Source organism: Otolemur garnettii, unplaced genomic scaffold (assembly GCF_000181295.1).
Source record: "Otolemur garnettii isolate 467f Iridium unplaced genomic scaffold, OtoGar3 scaffold00017, whole genome shotgun sequence".
In the NCBI taxonomy this organism is placed as follows: Eukaryota; Metazoa; Chordata; class Mammalia; order Primates; family Galagidae; genus Otolemur; species Otolemur garnettii.
Genome location: NW_003852412.1, coordinates 17,501,134 through 17,521,429, shown reverse-complemented (window position 1 = coordinate 17,521,429; position 20,296 = coordinate 17,501,134). Strand labels below are relative to the sequence as shown.

Here is a 20,296-nt window from a genome sequence, read left to right as displayed (position 1 = left end):
CTCTCAGACACAGGTCTGGGTGCTGACCACGCAGCAAGGGACGCAGTCAGAGCTTAGACTCCGCATGGCATGGGCTAAGCCCGGAGCCCAGTGATGGGGTGAAGCGTTCAGCTTGAGGGAAACCTTCACAGAACTGAGAGACTGGCCAGTAGAGAGCTGATGGTGTTCTTGGGGACACACGGGCAGCAGTGATGGGGATTGAGAATGCCATCTCCGGGGTTCCGTTGCCTGGACTCCCAGTATCTCACAGTCATGCTGAGCACCTCACCACTCACTCTATCTTTCCCTTTCCAGCACTGTGAAATGTGTTTTCCAACATGCTTACCTCAACTGAGTTGTTCAGAGAAACGACAATTAAGTCAGTGTAGCTTCTGAGACAGTACCGAGCACATGACGGTAGCTCAGGAAGTGTGCAGTGTCAGCGCTCAAGGCACAGAAAACAGCATGCACGCCTTTCCCTTGGCTTTATTTCCTCAGAGTAATTTTATACCTAGAGTGATTTTAACATAGTAGGTGTTTAAGAAATAGCAACTGGACAGTTTGGTACTGAGGGTATTAGCATAACTGCATTTTTATCAAACTATTAGATGTTTACATCGGATGATCATCCAAATAGTGGTTCTGTTATTCCCAAAGCAGGACTGTAAAACTACTTTCCTAGTATGTGTCTTTGACTATGAACTTAGGCATTCTAATTTAAACTCCTCTTAAAACTGGCTGCAGCATCATGACAGCCCCACCCCACCCCTGTAGGTTGTGAAGAGACCATCAGGATGTGAGTTGCAGGGGAGCTCACCCTGCTAATTCAGGGATGGTGATAGGTGGTTGTATAAAAGTCCTACAGATTTCTTAAATTTCACTCATATCAAAACCCAAAAATATATTCAGATAGCACACCTAGATGGGACTCAATCTCTCATGACCTACTCTGCCGAGTTGTCCTCCTCTGGGGGGGACTAACACTCAGACCCCTGCACAGCCCTGTCTCTCAAGGGCCTCTGTCCAGCATGTGGCATCTCATTACTTGGACACTTGACTATTATGTCCCCAAAGTTTTTTTTTCTAGATTTGTGTCTACTGGTGAGGTCCTTGATGTGCTGCCAGGGAAGCAAAAATGATTTCTGATCTCCCCTGTCTGGATGCATTAGTGCCAGTGTGGGGGACTCAGAGTGCCCCCTGATCCAAGCTGCTCCTCTAGTCACAGACCACTGCAGATGTGGGACGTCCATGGCCTTTTCAAAGATGGGGTGCGTGTGTGTGTGTATTGCTGTCTATGTGTGCCCACATGTCAGCCACTGAGGCAGCATTCGTGGTGGCCGGTGGTGTTATAGCTGAAGTATGGCAGATCTTGTTAAAAGAAGTGCCATCTGGCTGAAAGGAAAGTCTCCAAGAAAAGTGTTTATGTTCAGATATACCATGAGTCAAAGTTTTAAGATTAAAGTTGTTTTAAGCTAAGGAGTCTGAATTTAAGAGGCAACAAAACAAATAAATTAAGTTTCCCTTTCTGAAAAAAGAAGTGCAACTCAAAGTAGGTATTGCTTTTGCTTGAAGGCATATCCACGCTCTGCTGTTTCCTGGCTGTGTGACCTTCAGCAACTTAACGCTCTGCATCTGGTGAAGTGGAAATATCTGCCTTGCATCATTGTAAGGACTGCATGAGTCATTGCATGCAGAATGCTTAGCATAGTGCGTGGCAGATAGTAGACACCCAGCGGAAAGAAACTGTTGTCAGTATTGTTGCTTATTCCTCCTCCATCACACACGCCCTCATGATGTTTGCATTCTGAAATGGGTGGTTGTTGGCTCCGTGCCTGTAGCTCAGTGGTTAGGGCACCAGCCACATGCACTGGGGCTGGCGGGTTCAAACCCAGCCAAGGCCTGCTAAACAACAACAACAACAAGAATAGCTGGGTGTTTGGTGGGTGCCTGTAGTCCCCGCTACTTGGTAGGCTGAAGCTAGAGAATCCCTTAAGCCCAAGAATCTGAGGTTGCTGTAAGCTGTGACACCACAACACTCTACTGAGGGTGATATAGTGAGATTCTGCCTAAAAAAAATAATAATAAAAATAAAATGGGTTGCTGGACAGTTAATGCCTTAGCATATGGAATGAACCCTTACTGGGATAGTTTTAAATACTATAGAGTGGAATTAAAGGAAATACATATATATATATATATATATGTAAGATATTTTAGGTAAAAATAAGCGGAAAATTAAGGTGAGGGCAGTGGTAGGATACACAGTGTGTGTATGTGTATTGGGGTATATACATCCTCCTATGAATGACACTATAGACGACCACACTCATGTGAAAATTAAGCTATCAAATTCTCCATTGCTCATGCTGTCATTCTGGGTATGAGGTTCTCCTTTCTTTGACTGTTAGAATTTATACTCTGTTCTCCCCAATGTCCACACCTCCCTTTCCAATTTATGTGACCTCTGGTGCTGTTCGCCTATTGTTTTATGTTTGTATATATAATTATCCCAATTATATTCCAAAGTTTAGAAGGTCACTTTTATTATATTTTGTTCACCTGAAACACAATTCTGAGCTGAAAAGAGGTGATATTTGTTAACTATAATCCTATGGACAGAGGTCGTTGACTACCAAAAAATGAACACATGGAAAGAAGATACTCAGAGGAAGAAGCAGGTGAACTTCTGGGAATAAGATTACTAAATCAGGTAGAATTTTGAAGGTAGGACTCTTAGTTTCCTGGATAAGCAAGTTTCAATTTGCTTGCTAATCCACAATCTTCTTTCTGTGACAAAAATAAAGAAAAAGAAAAAGGTTAAAGCAAATACAAAAGACTGAAGCCATCAGCATCACGGCAATGCAGATTTTTAGAGGGAAAAGATGTTTCGGTCCCAGAAGAGATTTGGGGAACTTCGGTGAGTGGGTGACTTCCTCTCTGGAGCAGAGGCTTGCCCGCAAGGACCTCCAGGAACAGACTCAGAGCTCTTTAATAAGTATTCCAGGAAGTCGGTCTTTCCTGGAAAAAACAAATTAGTGTGAAAAGCCAGTACCATGCAATTTCAGTTTTAAAAATAGCCAGTATTGTTCAGGCTGCTGTGTGCCCGAGAGGAAAGAAAGTCCTCGTTTATATTTGCTTCAGCCTCATATTCACGTGAGAACAGAACAGCTACCCTGAAATCCGTACCAGGCAAATACTGCAAAGCTTGGAAGGTTTGTATCACTCAGAATTCCTTTTGGTCCTTCCAATGACAAACTTTTCGGTGAGGGGAGGGGGAAGGAGGTGGTGTTCTCTTTTATCAGGTTGGTCTTTCTAGAAAGGACAAGCAAGGGATGGTTCTGCGTCTTTCACCTGGGACCAGAGCTGTCTCCCTGTCTGGCTCATCGCTTCATTTGCCTAATTACCCCACAGGCCAGCAGGGACGATCCCTGCAGCGGTAGCTTTGCTGACTGCAGAGACCCTACCTGGCACTTCAAGTTAGTGCGTCAGCATTTTAGGGTGAAATGAATGAAAAATCAATCAGGGTGACTGCAGTGGCAGCGTGCACAACTCCATCATAGTTTGTTCCTAATTTTCAACAACTCACCATAAACCCAAGCAGTATTTAAAGATGGTAAGTGAATCTGTAACAAATGTGCTGCTTCTGCTTAATCGGACACTTTTTTATTTTTGTCCTCTCTTCTATTTAGAACAAGCAAGTCTAACCTGCTTATGATGTCGAGTTTCCTGAAAATATTCTTTATTTGCCCTGGTCTTAGATTCAGTTTCCAATTAGACTAAGTGGTAAATATTCACATATAGATAGAGCACATTGTTATTTTATTAACTGATACTCCGAATTCAGAGGCTTAAGAATTTTCTTCAGAGTCTATTTATGTTCTTGCCACATCACGTTCTTACCTGCTCAATAACTCTGTAAATTAAAATCACAGTGTTTTAACTTTCTGGATTTATAATTCTGCAAACATAGAGTTAAACACTATTTGGACTCTGGCTACATGAGCATAACTGGAATTGTGCAAGGCTGCTGTCTTCAGCTCTCCAAGACAGCTACAGTAACTTTCTGAACAGATTGGGTTAAATGTTTTTACAGACCCATTCTACGATGATAAGGCGGTAAGAAGTTGTGCAGTGCAACACTCCAAAGGGTTCCAAATCTCACAAGCCTCTTTGTATGTGATGCTTTCGCAGTGAAGAAAATTCTCTGGGCTACAAAGATGAAGAGTTTACTTCTTCTGGTGCTGATTTCTATTTGCTGGGCTGATCACCTTTCAGACAACTACACTCTGGATCATGACAGAGTGGTTCACATCCAAGGTAAGGAAACAGGTTCTCTTATGCAAGTCCAATTAATTTCAAGTTACTTAGAGGTGAGATTCTGGCTTAGTGTTTCTTCATTCCAGTCCTGCTGCAATGACTTTTCCTTTCCCTTTCTGCTAAGTGGTGAACATGCTCCCAGGCTTTTGAATGCTCCTGCATTAGAGTTAAAAATTGGTGGAGATTAAAGTTGAATGGCTTAAGAACGTCCAACAGCAGTGAGTTGATACAATAGATGTGCTTGTTTTTAGCTTTTTAGTGCAGTTGCCACCTTCAAGTAAAATGGAGGGCATAAAGTTCATTTAAAAGCAAGGAGGGAGGCAGAAAGAGGAAGTAAAAGTTAGGGTGTAAGAGTAACTGTTTAATCATCAAGAGAAGCAATGTAAATAAAATAAAAGCAAACACGCTATGGTCCGGGAGAAAGCAGCTTACCCTATTATAGTCACTTTCAGCAAAGCATTAGTTCCTATAGACCAGGACAGCGTCCCTGCATATTTCTGTTCAGCTCAGCTGAATCCCAAGCCTGGGAGCTGAAGCGAGGCTGGAGGCTGCAGTGCAATGCAGCTATTTCCTCCTGCCCGGCTTCTGATGAGGGGCAGCCTGCATTAAGAGAGCTAAGAGACGTGTGCCGTAAGAAAAGACATTTCTAAAGGAGCTGCAACCTCTTTCCTTGCCCTCCTATGCTGAATCATTAAAATGAGAATTACAGAACTTAACAGTTTAACTGTATGATGACGTTAATTTTAGATCAACTCGGGTGGAGAACCAGAAGCATTGTAAGTTTGCTAAGACACATAAAACACCAAGTTCTATCTTCAAGGTCAAAAGTGTAGTCTCTGAAACCTGCATTCACTGTTGGGAAGTATGACCTGTGAAGGTCAAAACCATAGTATAAATCTGCCTGGAAGTATTTTCCTGCATGTATTATGCCTTCCAAAATAGAATTGTGAATTTGTCTGTGTCTAGCTATATTAGACACATCTCTTTCAGTTTTTTTGCTTCCAACAGCTTTATTTTTTTTCCACCATTGAGCCGTGAAAAGAAATTGTATAAACATAATTTTTTTCCTCTGCAAGCTGCTGACTCAGCTGTTCCCCGATGTATATAAAATCAAACCGATTTCTCAAAAAACCCTAGGCTATTTACACGTAGCAGTTTCTAATGATCTTTTAACTTCTAAACACAGAATTCAGTTCAGCCCAAATGGTAACACCCCGTCATTAACAATAGCAGTTTAAAATCCAATGTAAAATAAACTTTAACAGTGGTTTCAAGTTATTAGTGGAGATACCTAAGTTATATTGTAAATTATGTACAGACAATTTAGCCTAAATTGTATCCAGAGTATGAAAATACTTGTATGAAAGATCTTAAAAATACGCTAACATTGGAAAAATTACTCCTGTCAGACTCTAGTTATCTCGGCAGAATAAAAATCAAAACAAACAAACAAACAAAACTTCTGTGGCTGTAGCTCTCCCATTTCCATCTCCTCTGGAAATTTTAGTACAAAAGGATATCTGACCCAAGGTTTCAGAATTAGCCAAGTTATTTTCATAGAGTGTCTGATTTTTTTTTAAATACCTTGATAGTCTATTTTAATTGTAAATTCATATTCTTAGAAAGTGAGGGCTTGCCTTGAAGAATTACTAAAGAGCTTTCAAGTAAGAACTGCAAGGCCCCAGCCCCAGCCAAACTGCAACAAAAATAGCCAGGTGTGGCGGGTGCCTGTAGTCCCAGCTACTTGGGAGGCTGAGGCAAGAGAATTACCTAAGCCCAAGAGCTAGAGGTTGCTGTGAGCTGTGGTGCAACAGCACTCTGCTGAGGGTGACAAAATGAGACTCTGTCTCTTAAAAAAAAAAGAACTGTTTGTCAAGTCTTAGGTGCTTGCGAGAGTTCTTTCCTAGTACAGGGATCAGCCCTTGGTGATGCACGTTTTTGACCAGGCTATCATTTGGTCATTAAATTTGTTTATAATATCCTTTGCCATAAAAAAAAAAAAGAACTGCAAGGCCTATATTTGGCTTGTGGAACTTAATACTGAAACATGATTTAGGTCATAGAATTATGATGTTATGCCCATTCACCAGGATTTATTTTAAAATTGTTCCAAATACCTGTTCTCATTCTTTTTCTCCCAATAATTTTTTTCCCTTCAGATTGAGTTTTCAAATTCCACAGTCCTTCAGTGAAACTGCTTCGACATGCCCTGCCATCATTCCAATGAACAAATAGACCACTTAGCACAGCAGAGAATTAATGAGGCAGATGCCTTCATTGCTTCATTACTTGAAATATTATTTATTGTCTCCTATTTAAAACTTTTGCTTATCAAACATGTCCCAGAGGAATTTAAGGGAGTGGGACCATTCACAAAATTGTATAAGAATTTGTAGTCAGATAACTAAATTAGGAGTCTGAATCTCAAGTTCTTGGATCGCATTGATTAACCGTATGAGGCTCTGTCAGTAATAGAAAGTTGATCAAAATTCACATGAACATAAAGACCTTATCTCGCTTCCATTTTTCATTACATTTCTATTTTTGTGCACTAAGTTCTTTAGAGCTAAATAATGATGGGAGAATGATGACAGCATCCTCAAGTTCTCCTTCACTGCCTCGCCACAGATGCTCAACATTTTAATAATACATTCTTGAGTCTCATACATAAGAATTACCTAATTATTTTTCTGAAGGCTTCCGTGCAGTTTTGGCATGGAAAATTTTATAGCTATAGGCATAGAAATGTTTAATCTGGGTTGTGAAAAGGAAATGGGCAGATGGCCAGTAGAGACAGTGGCAAGGGTAGACCCCTATGCAAAAAGTTTCTAGTGAAAAAAACATTTTTCCCAGGTGTGAAAATGAAAACTTCCCTAGCTTCCCATGGAGAAAGGCATAGCTGTAGGTAAAACTTCACATGTATTATTTCATTTCCTTTAATTAAATAACAAACATTTAATTTTTTATTAAATTAATTTGGTCACACTAGAAAGCAAACTTTACTTGTTCACAAAGTCTACTAAAATATGTAATAAAGAAATTAGCTTGTGGGGCAGCACCTGTGGCTCAAAGAAGTAGGGCACCAACCCTATATGCCAGAGGTGGCGGGTTCGAACCCAGACCCAGCCAAAAACTGCAAAAAAAAAGAAAAGAAATTAGCTTGCATATCATATGCTGGCCTCAACAGAGGGAATAGTAATTTTATCAAATACTTTCATCAAATACTGAAAGAGATACTAGTATTAATATCATCTCTATAATAATTTTAACTAAGGGGCCATATTCTTCAGGTCATGATGTACCTAGCCAAATAACTTTAAATGTTTTGAAACTTGAGGCCATTAGGAAGAGTTTTATATGGAGTATCAAATCATACAAAAGAATAATATATAAAATATGTATTTGGATCCAGTCCAGAAACTCTTAACAGAAACTCTCAATTGCCAGTACAACCTCAGAGATGATAAATACAGATTTTAAAATGCAACTTTTAAGAAGACGTGACAGATAGCAGAGAAATTTTATGACCGTTTGCCCATAATGTAAACAGCCAACTGGTTATACTGAACTGTAACCTCTCGGCCTTATCAAGGTCACGGAGTTGGCGTTTCCTGCATCTGGTGTTCAAGCACATGTCTTCAGATCACAAGTTTGGGTCTTTTCCCTAATGCAAGATACAGCTTTGATCTTGGAAAGTTTGATCTTGCCAAATCTCAGTTGCCTCATCTGTAAAATCTGGCCTAATTCTGTTTATTTCATGAAGTTTTGTGAGAATGACACGAGGCAATACATGAAAAGTGCTTGGGATAGTGGCCGGCACACAGTAAGCTCCCAATACTTATGCTGAAAGTTGTTAGCATTGTGTGTGTTATGTTATGGAAAACTGATTTTTAAACTGAAAAGGGACCATAAATACTGGTGTAAAAAGTTTATGCTTTTCAAAGTATATTTGTTAACAGAATGTATCATTACCACAGTTCTAATAAAGTAAAATATTTCGTCCATTGCCTTCCTCACCTTCCTTAATTTCACAATTTAAAATTTCCCCACTAATATTAAATGTTATTGACTCGCTTTTATTTTTCTTGTAGAAACTGAAGCTTTCCAAACATAAATAATATTTTCTCTTAATATACTTACTATGTGAACACAGATAAACTATATTTTTGGGAAGAGTAATAAGAGGGAATCTCAGAAATCAAAATTATTCCTATTAAATAAGTAAAGATTGTACTCACCTTTCTCAAAAGATAAAATAATTAGATTTTTGTTAACAATGAATTACCAGAAGTTCATCTGTAAGTAGAAAAAATGTGTATCTAGAACCTCTGGGAGAGGTGGACACTTCCCACTCGGCCCTGCTGCCCTCCCTACAGGGGTCATAGACGCACCTTCCCTTCTTCAAATCCGAGCTCATTTTGCACAGAGCTTTAGCATCAGTTCCTTCTTTATCAGAACAGCTTTGTTACTCCAACTACATCGTACTGCCTGGCATACAGAAGGTGCTTAATATATGTTTGTTGAATGAGCAGATGAACAAATGAATGAGTATAATGAGATACTCCCAAATTACCATTATCATTAAATGCTGTGACATATGCCATTTAGCAGCACATACTGTGTGTGAGGATAATGAATATTAACTTGATGATTATTTTCATTCCCTAATGTTGGCATAAGCTAAGTCATTGTTCACAGAATTTAGGAACTTAAGCAGGTACCAGTATAAAGTGTTTCCCTGAAAATAAGACCTACCCCCAAAATAAGCCCTAGCAGGTGTTCTATGCATTTGTTAAATATAAGCCCTACCCCAATAATAAGACCTATCTGCATAGCCATACCATGCATTTTGGCAAGGAGAGAAGACATCCCTTGAAAATAAGCCCTAGTGTGTCTTCTTGAGAAAAAATAAATATAAGACAGTGTCTTATTTTTGTGGAAACATGGTAGGTCCTCTAGACCAAACTCCTAATGTACAAAGCAGGAAATCAAGACCCATAGCATTGACTTGGCTTGTCCCGGCTACCTGGATGATTGGGGTGGGGATAGTTCGCTTGGCTAATCTTCTCCCCTTCTTCAAATCCAGGCTCATTTCTTACCTTTTTAATGAAGTCATCCTGACTACTGCACCCTTCTCCCCTCTGGCAGTCTAATCTCGCTCATCCTTCTTTTTCTTTTCCCTATAACACCGGCTTTATCTCTACTTATTTTTGTGCATTTGTTTGTCATCCATTTCTGCCACTAGAGTACGCAACAGCTCCATCAAGGCAGGAATCCTTGTCTGAGGTGTCCTAATCACCTACACCAGTACTTGGCACATAGTAGGTGATCAATACATGTTTATTGAATAAAACCGAAACCAAAATCCAATTGTTTTTCCTAGTCAATGTCTAGGTCAGTCTTTCTAAATGTCAGGGAAATTTTTTTCAATTTATGTAATGAGAAGAAACTGACTAGTGAGAGGATTATGAGTTTGGGTTTTGAGTTTAGTTTGGTCACGTGCAGGGCACCCCCACTCCATGCAGCATCTCATAGTCCAGGAGAAGCCATGGGAGGCAGGATGCCGCAGACTTCCTCACCATCACGGACCTGTAAAAATTAGCACACCATCAGTATTTGATGACTAATTCTAAAATTTCTAATCAGTCTACTATAGGGCATGAAGTCAAAAATGATAATAAGAACCTACTGCACTAAACACAAGCTTGCCATTTCATGAAACTTATAATCATATTAATATAATCAATGAGAACCAAAGAAAAGAACAAAATGCATATATTTTAACAGAAGTTAAAATACTCATGTACTGCCCATATAAATATACACTCTTAGAAGAAGACTCATTTGTTCAACAAATATGTTGAGCATTTATGTAAAGACTTTGAGAATTCAATTTTAAACAAAACATATGGTCCCCGACTGCATCAAGCTTAGAGGCACAGCCATTACTATGAATACAGAGCTATCAGTATGATTAATAGAAAGATACGTCTTTAGGCCAACTTTGCTTCTGTCAAGATGTATAACTGCTACCCCATTTCCTAGTCTTCTTTGCCTATGTAATCCTTTTGGGAATATGATTGAGGCATTTTTTTTTTAAACATTGGCCTTCATTGTGCAAAACATCGGGTTATTCTTTATGGAAAGACAGACCCTCTCTTCATTGAGTTTTCCAATATTATCATCAGGGCAAAAACCATAAAAGAAAGAATAAAATAAGTGTTAAAAAAAGGGTGAAAAGTACATGAAAAAGAGTAATTAGCAACCAGACAAAAGGACCTTACTATTTAGAACTTTGTACCATACTTATTAAAATTTCTATCACATAGTAAAGTTAAATACCTATTGAGAATATTTCTAAGCTTACTACTACTAGGTAATCTAGAATGCTGAATTCTGTTATTCTGTAAAGTATCTATTACAACAATGAGGTGTTATATTTTCAGGTGGAAGAGCTATATTTAGGAATCTTTTCAAGTATTGATAGCAGCAAATTTACAGTGTATCACCACGCTTTCTTTTTTCCATCCTTGGTACTAAAATCTGCAAACTGTATGCAAAACCAATGATTATTTAGAAACTCTCTCACATATTAAGAAAACCTTATTACACAGTGAAGCCTGTCCCTTTGGTTTCACTATGCAAGAACCAGTGTTGACTCAGCTAAAGCTCTGCCCTACAGCTTAAAGGCTTAATGTTGAAGTAGTTGGAAAAATGTTGTTGCTCTGATTTTCCTGAAGATCAAGAAAGAATAGATTTAGATTTCTTGATTGGTGCAGCTCTTTTTTTGAAATGTCAAGTGGAAAATGACCAATTTAGGAGAATCTTTTGGAATACAAAATCTACTAAAATACTCAGAAATTAAAATGTTCTCTGAAGAAGTTATTAGACCAGCCAAGCGTGGTGGCTCATACCTGTAACCCTAGCACACTGGGAAGCTGATGCAGGTGGATTGATTGAGCTCAAGAGTTTGAGATCAGCCTGAGAAAGAGCCATATCCTATTTATATATATATATATAAAAAAAATACCCAGGCATTGTGGTGGATGCCTGTATTCCCAGCTACTCAGGAGGCTGAGCCAAGAGGATAACTTGAGCCCAAAAGTCAGAGGTTGCTGTGAGCTATGACACCATAGCACTCTACCCAGGGCGACAGAGTGAGATTCAGTTCAAAAAAAAATTTGTCAAACTAATCATATCTAGAGAAAAATGAAATCTTTGTTAGAGGAATATTCTTATTATAAAATGAAGATATTGAAAACATAAGTAATCTAATAGTTCTATAAAATTACTTCAAAAATATTTTGTGCATTTTGTTTTGCCACACAATGCCGCAGCATTACATGTGTCTGTCCTCAGGAATGAGTACTATACAGTCAGGAAGAAAGGTGCTATTTTGACCTTGGTTTAATTAAACAAGTGGGTTCCTTGACTTCATTGTTGGTCAGTGATGATTCTCTGCATGTCTAATCTCTGAGTGGTATATTTTTACATGTTTGAGGATTGTACCGTGATGGAGTGTGTTGAACAAAATACGTTAAACACTGTCCATTCGAAAGGGAAACAGACGTTATGGATTTAAAAAAAGGTGGCCATAATCCATCATGAGCAAAACTAATGAAGAGTGTTAGGGCAAGAAGCAATTTACCATAGCCGAGTGTGTAGAATAGGTGAAGGGTTTGGGAAACAACAGAGTCCTGTCTTGTTTCTAAAGAGTAATTAAAAGTTTAAAATAAAAACACTGCTGAAAACACAGCCTGAAAGTCAGGCGATTTCTCCTTCTACATGATTCGATTTGTCATGAATCGTATTTGCTTTGCCTGCTTGATTTGGCTTATGCCTGGCAAGCATTGGAAATTATGTTTGAATACTTGGCTCAGAGTTACTGAGGGGTAAATAAAGAACACGTAAAAGAAAAGAAATGTTAAGTTAAAGATACGTATGTGCAATTTGTGTGCTATATATTACAATATGTAGTATATACATTTATTTTGTTGTTATAGGACCATATTTGTTCGGAATAGTTTTGTGATCATCTAGACCAAAAACATTGCTAGAAGAAAATAAGGACCACTTTCATACTAGGGTTTTCGTTCCTGCTTTTTGCTTTTTTCAGCCTAGAGAGGTAAATTGTAAAGTTTTAAACTTTCCAGTTTTCTTCCCAGGATTGTGTGGTTTATGAACAATTGCTTCTTACTTTCTCTTGAAAGGTGTCATAAATTACGCTGACAGGTTTTAAAATCTCTAAGAATCTGCATAGGAGTATTTTTACATCCTCATTTTGTTTGCCTTTTATCACATAATGACTATTAACAAAGGGCCTTAATTAACTTAAAGTACCAAAAAACTGATTAGATAGTTAATGCTTCATTTAGATGTTTCCATGTAAACAGAATACCTTGTTTTAAAGGATGCATAACAGCTTTTTATAGATTGCCCACAATATATTAAATTCAAAGTGTGCTCCAAAATTAAGATTCTTGAACTTCAGGCATTTTCCTTGTAACTATTAGTTATATGGCCCACATCTATAATTGAATAAATAAAAACAAACACATATAAAATAATAAATGTGTTTTTTAAGAGAATCAAGGATGAGAGAGAGAGAGAGCACCCAGGGCACTGGGATGAACGCCACCTAAGGGAGACAAAGGGAAGGGCTCTTCAGGCAGAAAGATCAAGCTGAGACCTGAATAATAAGCAAGGACAGTCACATTAAAAATCAGCATCAAGGCATTTCAAGTAGAAAGTGTAGAAAATGCAAATTCTCTGATATGGGAATATGCCAGATGTTTCCCAACCAGAAAGAAGCAAAAGGATCTACAGCCTGGCAGTGGAGAGGCTGTGGTTTCAGATGAGATAGGAGACCAGTCAGCAGGAGCCAGACTGCAGTGCTCTACGTGCAGTCCAGAGTACAGGGTCCAGGTTTTTCTGTAAAATCATTTGAAAACAGTTAAAAGGCGTTAGCAAGGGGTGACAAAGTATGTACATTTATAAAAGACCATGTGAAAAATGGCTTATGGTGGGCCAAGAGTGAAAGCAACGCTGTCCCTTAGAAGGGGCTTGAGGTAGTTCAGGTGAGAAATCATTGCGGCATAGACTGGATGGTAGTGGTGGATGTGGATAGAGAGAAATCAAGTTGAATAAAAGACGGAGGCAGAAATGCAAGCAATTACTGATAGACTGGATGTAGAAACTAAAGGGAACGGCACATCAAATATAGCTCTTCTATGGCATGAACCAAAGGATGGCTGATGGATGCGTAAACCAATTTGAAGGAGACTAGGAGAGCAGGTTGGGTGAGGGACGGAGGGCTCGAGTTGCTCGTGTGATATTCTACAGATAGACAGAGCTACTAGTTTTGTGCTCAGTAAAAAGTACAATGTGAAAACATTTTGGAATAATTAGCACGTAAGTGGTGCTTTTACCTAGGGGACTAGATGAGTTCAGCTGGGAGGCAGGTGTGCAGAAAGATCAGGAGATGGCCCTCATCTAAAATTTGAAGACCCTCAGCACCAATAGGTGGAATAAAGGACCATGCAAGGCCACATGTTCACTTTGCAGAATCTCAACCTGATCACTAGTGGGGGCAAACTTTTCTCATATATTTTTTTAAAACCTTTAGAATAGATTCAGGCATTTAGAGGTGGAATTTCTTTTTTGCATTGAAATGTGCATTTTCAGCCACTATTGAAAAATTCAAAGGCCTGCTTTTTTTTAGCCTGTAATCTCATGGGACAGCATTAGTAGAAACATGTGTCTGCTTCCACTTTAGAATGGGCTACGCGTCCCCTGCGACAGGGACAGTCCCTTCCATCCGTCTCACTCTCATACCTATGGAGCTCTCTTGGACTGAGGACTTACTTTTGTTTTGTTTCAGCACTAGAGTTAATACCTGACCCATGTAGCTGGAGTGAAATGTCCCTCTTCATCCCTTTTTGCCCCTAGGATTGACCCTGTGACAGTATTATCTTGATGTCTTTTACACTAAGTGAACACATTAGCCTTATCAGTCTATAAAACCAACAGTGTCCTTCATGAAAATTACAAAGTACTTGACCTTACACTTCACCACAATATGGAAGTGGTCTGAGTGGAGACGTGTAGATTTGAGCTTTATTGCTGTACCACAGCAAGGCATATTTCCATAATTAAGGAGTATGTGAATAATTACAGCCAAAGGAAGATGAATGGTTCATGCCAATGCTTTGGTTTTTCTGTATCCTTTGAAACAAACCTCTATTACAGTTAAAATCCTGGAAAGTGTGTTTATATTAAGAACGTCATTCAACGTAATAGTAAAACATACACATTTTATTTTTACATGTTCCTTAACTTCTCTATATCTATGGTAACCATTGATTTTTTTCTAAGTCTAAAATTATAAGAATTAAATGCTAGATCTTTAGTCATAAATCTTATATAACATGGATAAATATTTATTTATTTATTTATTTATGACAGAATCTTACTCTGTTGCCCTGGGTAGAGGTCCCTGGCATCATAGCTCACAACAACCTCAAACTCTTGAGCTCCAGAGATCCTCTTGCCTCAGGCTCCCAAGCTGGGACTACAGGTGCCTGCCACCTTACCCAGCTAGTTTTTCTATTTTTAGTAGAGATAGGGTCTTGCTCTTGCTCAGATTGGTCTCAGACTCCTGAGCTCATGGCCATCTACCTCAGCCTCCAGAAGTGCCAGGAATACAGGTGTGAGCCATAGCACCCAGCTACAGATAAATTTAAATTGTGGAAAGTATTAACCAGAGCAGACAACTCTATGTTGACAATGATATTAAGGGATTTGTTGTACTTCTAGAATAAGTTATATCAGAAATAACAATGGCAATAATAGTAATAAATTAATATTAACATTTAAAATCATTTACTATGTATATTTTTCATAGTACAAAGGGTATGACCTGGGTTTGTTCATTGAGTCCTCGCTGGAACACTGCATGGAGATGGTCAACCTGACTGAAGTTGAGAGAGCTTAAGTAACTTACCCCAGAGCACACTGTCAGTGGTCAGGCTGAGATTAACTCGGGCAGGCTGGTTAACTCTAAACCCATGCGTGAACCACAGGGCTACATGGAAGCCTTTTAGGATACTCAAAAGAAGTGTAGCAATAGGTAAAAATAGCCCCTATTTCACTCCACTAAATTTACATAACTTATGTCATAGAAGAAATCAAAACACTATGAAAAAAAAGTTTGGTTTTGGGCTTTAGAGGAACTTTTCCCACAGATCACCATGGTGATTCTTAGCAGGACTTAGAGGGGCAAAGTAGGAGTAGCAGCTGCAAATACACACGTTCCACATCCACCCCAAATTAAGGCTGTCTGAAACCCTCAAGGAAAGGGGGGCAGATGGAAACTGGGTGCTGACACAGAGTTAGAGATAGATGGAGAGAGAGAGAGATGTAAACACAGAGATAGTTGTTTTAAGGCTTCCGAGTGGTACTCCTGAAATGTGTTGCACTCCTGTCTTGTTAAGAGTCCTGGATTAGAAGGATCATTAAGAGTTTCTCCAGAGCCCATGCTTTCTGTAACAGGAAGGCTCTTCTCAAAGAGTGCAGTAAGCAGACAGTGCAGAGAGAGAAGGCGCCTGGCATGCCTGATACACTTTGGACCTTCAGTAAATGCTAATGAGAGTCAACATTAGCTGGGCCCTCTCTGTAGATCAGGTGCTAGGCTAAGTTCCCAATGTGTATTATCTCATTTAATCTTCACAGGAACCCTGGGATGAGGAAGGCTTAACTCTATTTAACTGAGACCCAGGATGGTTCAGTGACACAATGGAAGAGACACAGTCCATATGCTTGACCAATGCTCTGTAACTACTCAGGAAAGAAATGAAATAATGTGGAAAGACAAAGGTGTACCAAGAACTTCAATGGAGAATAGAACTAAACTGCCTCCCCTACTTTCTCTTGGTAGAGAAAGAGAAGGGAACTAAGAAGAAACAGAATAGTGATCAGAATAGTACATCTCGGAACAACAACTTTCAGACTGTGTTCAGGGAACACCTAGAGCTCCATGGGACCACCTCATGCCCATTTTCAGCAGAATGGCTCAGCTTATCAGATTTATATGGCAAAGGCTTATCTTAGATATCATCTCGGGGGGGGGGTAGGGATAAGAATTCCACTGTCCCTAAAAAAAAAATTCTAAAAATATTTTCCTAGATAAACCTCCATCCTCTAAAATAGTGATAGAATGTATCCCAACTTTTCTCTATGAAACTTTGATATGACAATAACATGGCACCCATTCGCGATCACCATTACCCCAAATGATACTACTTTTAGGTATTAGGCAGGATCAATTTTGCTCTAAAGAAAGGGAAGAAAATAGATTCAGTGAACACCTAAGAGGATGCTTCATAGCACATGAAGATCATGCAGACCTCCACAGGAAGAACAAGTGTCCTTTGAATAAACCCTAAAAACACAATTCTAGGCAATTTGGTCTAGCTGTGGGTTTGACAGGAAAGAGCAACACACAAAGACTATGCGGTGGTTAGAGAGAAGACGGCCCCTGGCAGGGGTAGGAGGTGGGCTGGATGAGGAGTGTGCTCTAGTCACCTGTAAAACCAACAAGCAAGATCACAACTGATGAGAAATAGCACCTATCACTTTAAATCAAAGAATGATCATCACTTACCCCATTTGCAGCACTGGGTTTTAGCTTTACGGTTCAAAATCTCATCTTTAGCCACAGTATCTTTAAGGAAAAGGGAAAATGAGGCAAAACTTGCATTATTAAATACATTTTTAAAGATAACATTTTTATTAACAGCAGTAGGTCTACTGAGAAAATATAAACCTTCATTAAACAATATATTACAATTGTAGGTGCCAGTTTCTTATGTATATTTCCAGAGAGATTCTAGAGAAAGTTTTTTATTTGTTAGGTAAATCCTATTACTTGTAAATTTATTTTCATACCATTCTTATTTAGTATGTGCATAGGTGCTATATTCATGTGATTCAAAATTTTTAAAATATAGAAGTGTACACAGTGCAACTCTCCCAGGCTTCCTCCAACTCAGCTTCTGACAGGCTACCAGGCTTCTTGGTTTCTTGTGAATCCTTTCAAGTAGTTTATGCAGAGCTACACAAACCTCTAATTTTTCACAAATGGAAAGAAGCACACATACATTTAGGTATCTTCAGGTCAAAATTTGAACTACAGATAAAAGCAAAGATGGGGCAAAGTTCAAGATGATCTCAAACTCACATGAAGTAGGTGAGGGCACAGGGCAAGAGTGAGATCATTTTCTATGAACCTGTAAGGAATGCCCTTCTGGAGGGTCAAGATTCTTTGCATGCAAGAATAGGCAGGGAAGCAAAGTGATGCTTTGTTTCTGACAAGTTCAAGGCAATCAGCCTTCTAAAAGGACAGGAAAGGCTGGATGGGGATAGAGAGGATCAGTAGGAATTGTGGGTAGGGGAGCACCTGGAAAATTTCTCATGCAATCTGACTAGACACATCAGAATCATAACCAAACAATGGGTTCTTCTGACTCCAGGCGAGAAGTTTCAGGGACAATTAGATTTATTCTAGTCTAAAGGAAGCAAAATAAGTATAAATGGTTAAAGGTAAGGGACTTCTTAATTTTTTTCTACATTATATTTTCTCCTCAATGTAACATGTAAGGAACAATGAGAGACAAATATCCAAATTGTGTATTCTACTTTAATATTGTCTTTTATATGTGTAACTATTTTCATAAAGGGTTTTCATTTTAGATGTATAATACCTAAAGCTCAGGGATCCATGTCTGCCATTAAGCTCAGGGACCCATGTCTACTGTTATAGCTCATGGACTCATGTCTACCACTATAGCTCAGTGACCATGTCTACCATTATAGCTCAGGGACCCAAATCTACTGTTATAGCTCAGGGTCCCATGTCTACTGTTATAGCTCAGGGACCCCAGTCTACTGTTACAGCTCAAGGATCCATGTCTACTGTTATAGCTCAGGGACCCAGGTTTATTGTTATAGCTCAGGGACCCTGGTCTACTGTTATACCTCAGGGACCCATGTCTACTGTTATGCTCGGGGACACATGTTTACTTTTACAGCTCAGGGATCCATGTCTGCCATTATATCTCAGGGAACCATGTCTACCATTATGGCTCAAGGACCCATGTCTACTGTTATAGCTCAGGGTCCCATGTCTACCATTATGGCTCAGGGACCCAAGTCTACTGTTACAGCTCAGGGACCCAAGTCTCCTGTTATAGCTCAGGGACTCAAATCTACTGTTATAATAGCTCAGGGTCCCATGTCTACTGTTATAGCTCAGGGTCCCATGTCTCCTGTCATAGTGCAGGGACCCAGGCCTACTGTTATAGCTCAGGGATACAGGTCTCCTGTTATAGCTCAGGGTCCCATGTCTCCTGTTATAGCTCGGGGACCCAGGTTTATTGTTATAGCTCAGGGACCCAGTTCTATTTTTATAGCTCAGGGATCCATGTCTACTGTTATAGCTCAGGGTCCCATGTCTCCTGTCATAGTGCAGGGACCCAGGTCTACTGTTATAGCTCAGGGACCCAAATCTACTGTTATAGCTCAGGGATACAGGTCTCCTGTTATAGCTCAGGGTCCCATGTCTGCTGTTATAGCTCAGGGTCCCATGTCTACTGTTATAGCTCAGGGTCCCATGTCTACTGTTATAGCTCAGTGTCCCATGTCTCCTGTTATAGCTCAGGGTCCCATGTCTACTGTTATAGCTTGGGGACCCAGGTTTATTGTTATAGCTCAGGGACCCAGTTCTACTTTTATAGCTCAGGGATCCATGTCTACTGTTATAGCTCAGGGACCCATGTCTACTGTTATAGCTCAGGGATCCATGTCTACTGTTATAGCTCAGGGACCCATGTCTACCATTATAGCTCAGGAACCCAAGTTTACTGTTATAGCTCAGGGACCTATGTCTACCATTATAGCTCAGGGATCCATGTCTACTCTTACAGCTAAGCACAGGTGCTGTGTAACACTAGTGCATTTCAGTAATAGACCCAGCATGCTGGGCACTTTGTTGATGCTATAAGAAAAAAGTGATTTTTTTTTTTTTTTTTTTGATGAACTATGGTAAGTACAGCGATAAGGATACAAATCCATCCTAGCTGCTTATCCTCCTGCAGGCTTGGCTTCCCTAAGGAAAATAACAGCTTCCAAAGTGTTAGTCTTATGTATCCCAATCTACCAAAGTGTTAACAAACATCATGAAATAAGGAAGCATTTTTAAAACCTTGTGCATTTTTTCTCTAAATGACTCAACATCATGGAGTTGACAATTCAGGCTATGTCTATGGGATTGGGATGTCAGAAAGAAATGAGCTTTCTCTTTGGATGATGAAAAAGTTTTAGAGGCTCAGTGCCCATAGCACAGTAGTTAAGGCATTGGCCACATATACCTAGGCTGGCGGGTTCGAACCCAGCCCAGGCCAGTTAAACAGCAATGACAACTGCAACAAAAACAACAAAAATAGCTAGGCATTGTGGTGGGCACCTGTAATCCCAGCTACTTGGGAGGCTGAGGCAAGAGAATTGCTTAAGCCCAAGAGTTTGAGGTTGCTGTGAGCTGTGACACCATGCCACCCTACTGAGGGTGACACAGTAAGACTCAATCTCAAAAAAATAAAAGAAGAAAGTCTTAGAAAGAAATAGTGTTAATGATTGTACAACGTGGTGAAAGCAATTAATAGCACTGAATCGTACATTTTAAATATAGTTAAAGTGGCAAATTTTTAAATATATATTTTACCACATTAAAAGATAATCGAATGGTGCCAGTAGAGTTTTTCTTAGAGCGATATATTTTGAATATCCTTCTTATCATCTTAGGTAGCCATCTGAAATAGATTCCCTAATTTTTTTTCTTCCGATTGGTAAAGAAAACCCAAACATCTGGGGCATGTTTTCTCTCTTCACAGCTGTGAAGAAGGTAGCCAACGTTAGGACTGGTTGTCCTGCACAATCCACGGTTCAG

At 39.4% G+C, this 20,296-nt stretch overlaps 1 protein-coding gene across 2 annotated transcripts in view; it reads left to right on the top strand.

Annotated features, from left to right (window-relative positions):
- HAPLN1 (hyaluronan and proteoglycan link protein 1) overlaps nucleotides 1–20,296 on the top strand; it is a 79,642-nt gene that overhangs the window by 41,228 nt on the left and 18,118 nt on the right. The window contains exon 2 of one of the 2 annotated variants that reach the window (XM_003785961.2): nucleotides 4,171–4,296. In XM_003785961.2, the coding sequence (XP_003786009.1) occupies nucleotides 4,197–4,296 (100 nt within the window). In that variant the 5' untranslated portion in view covers nucleotides 4,171–4,196. Of the gene's footprint in view, nucleotides 1–4,131; nucleotides 4,297–20,296 lie in introns of those variants that run through there. The other variant, XM_012802754.1, reaches the window with a different exon arrangement.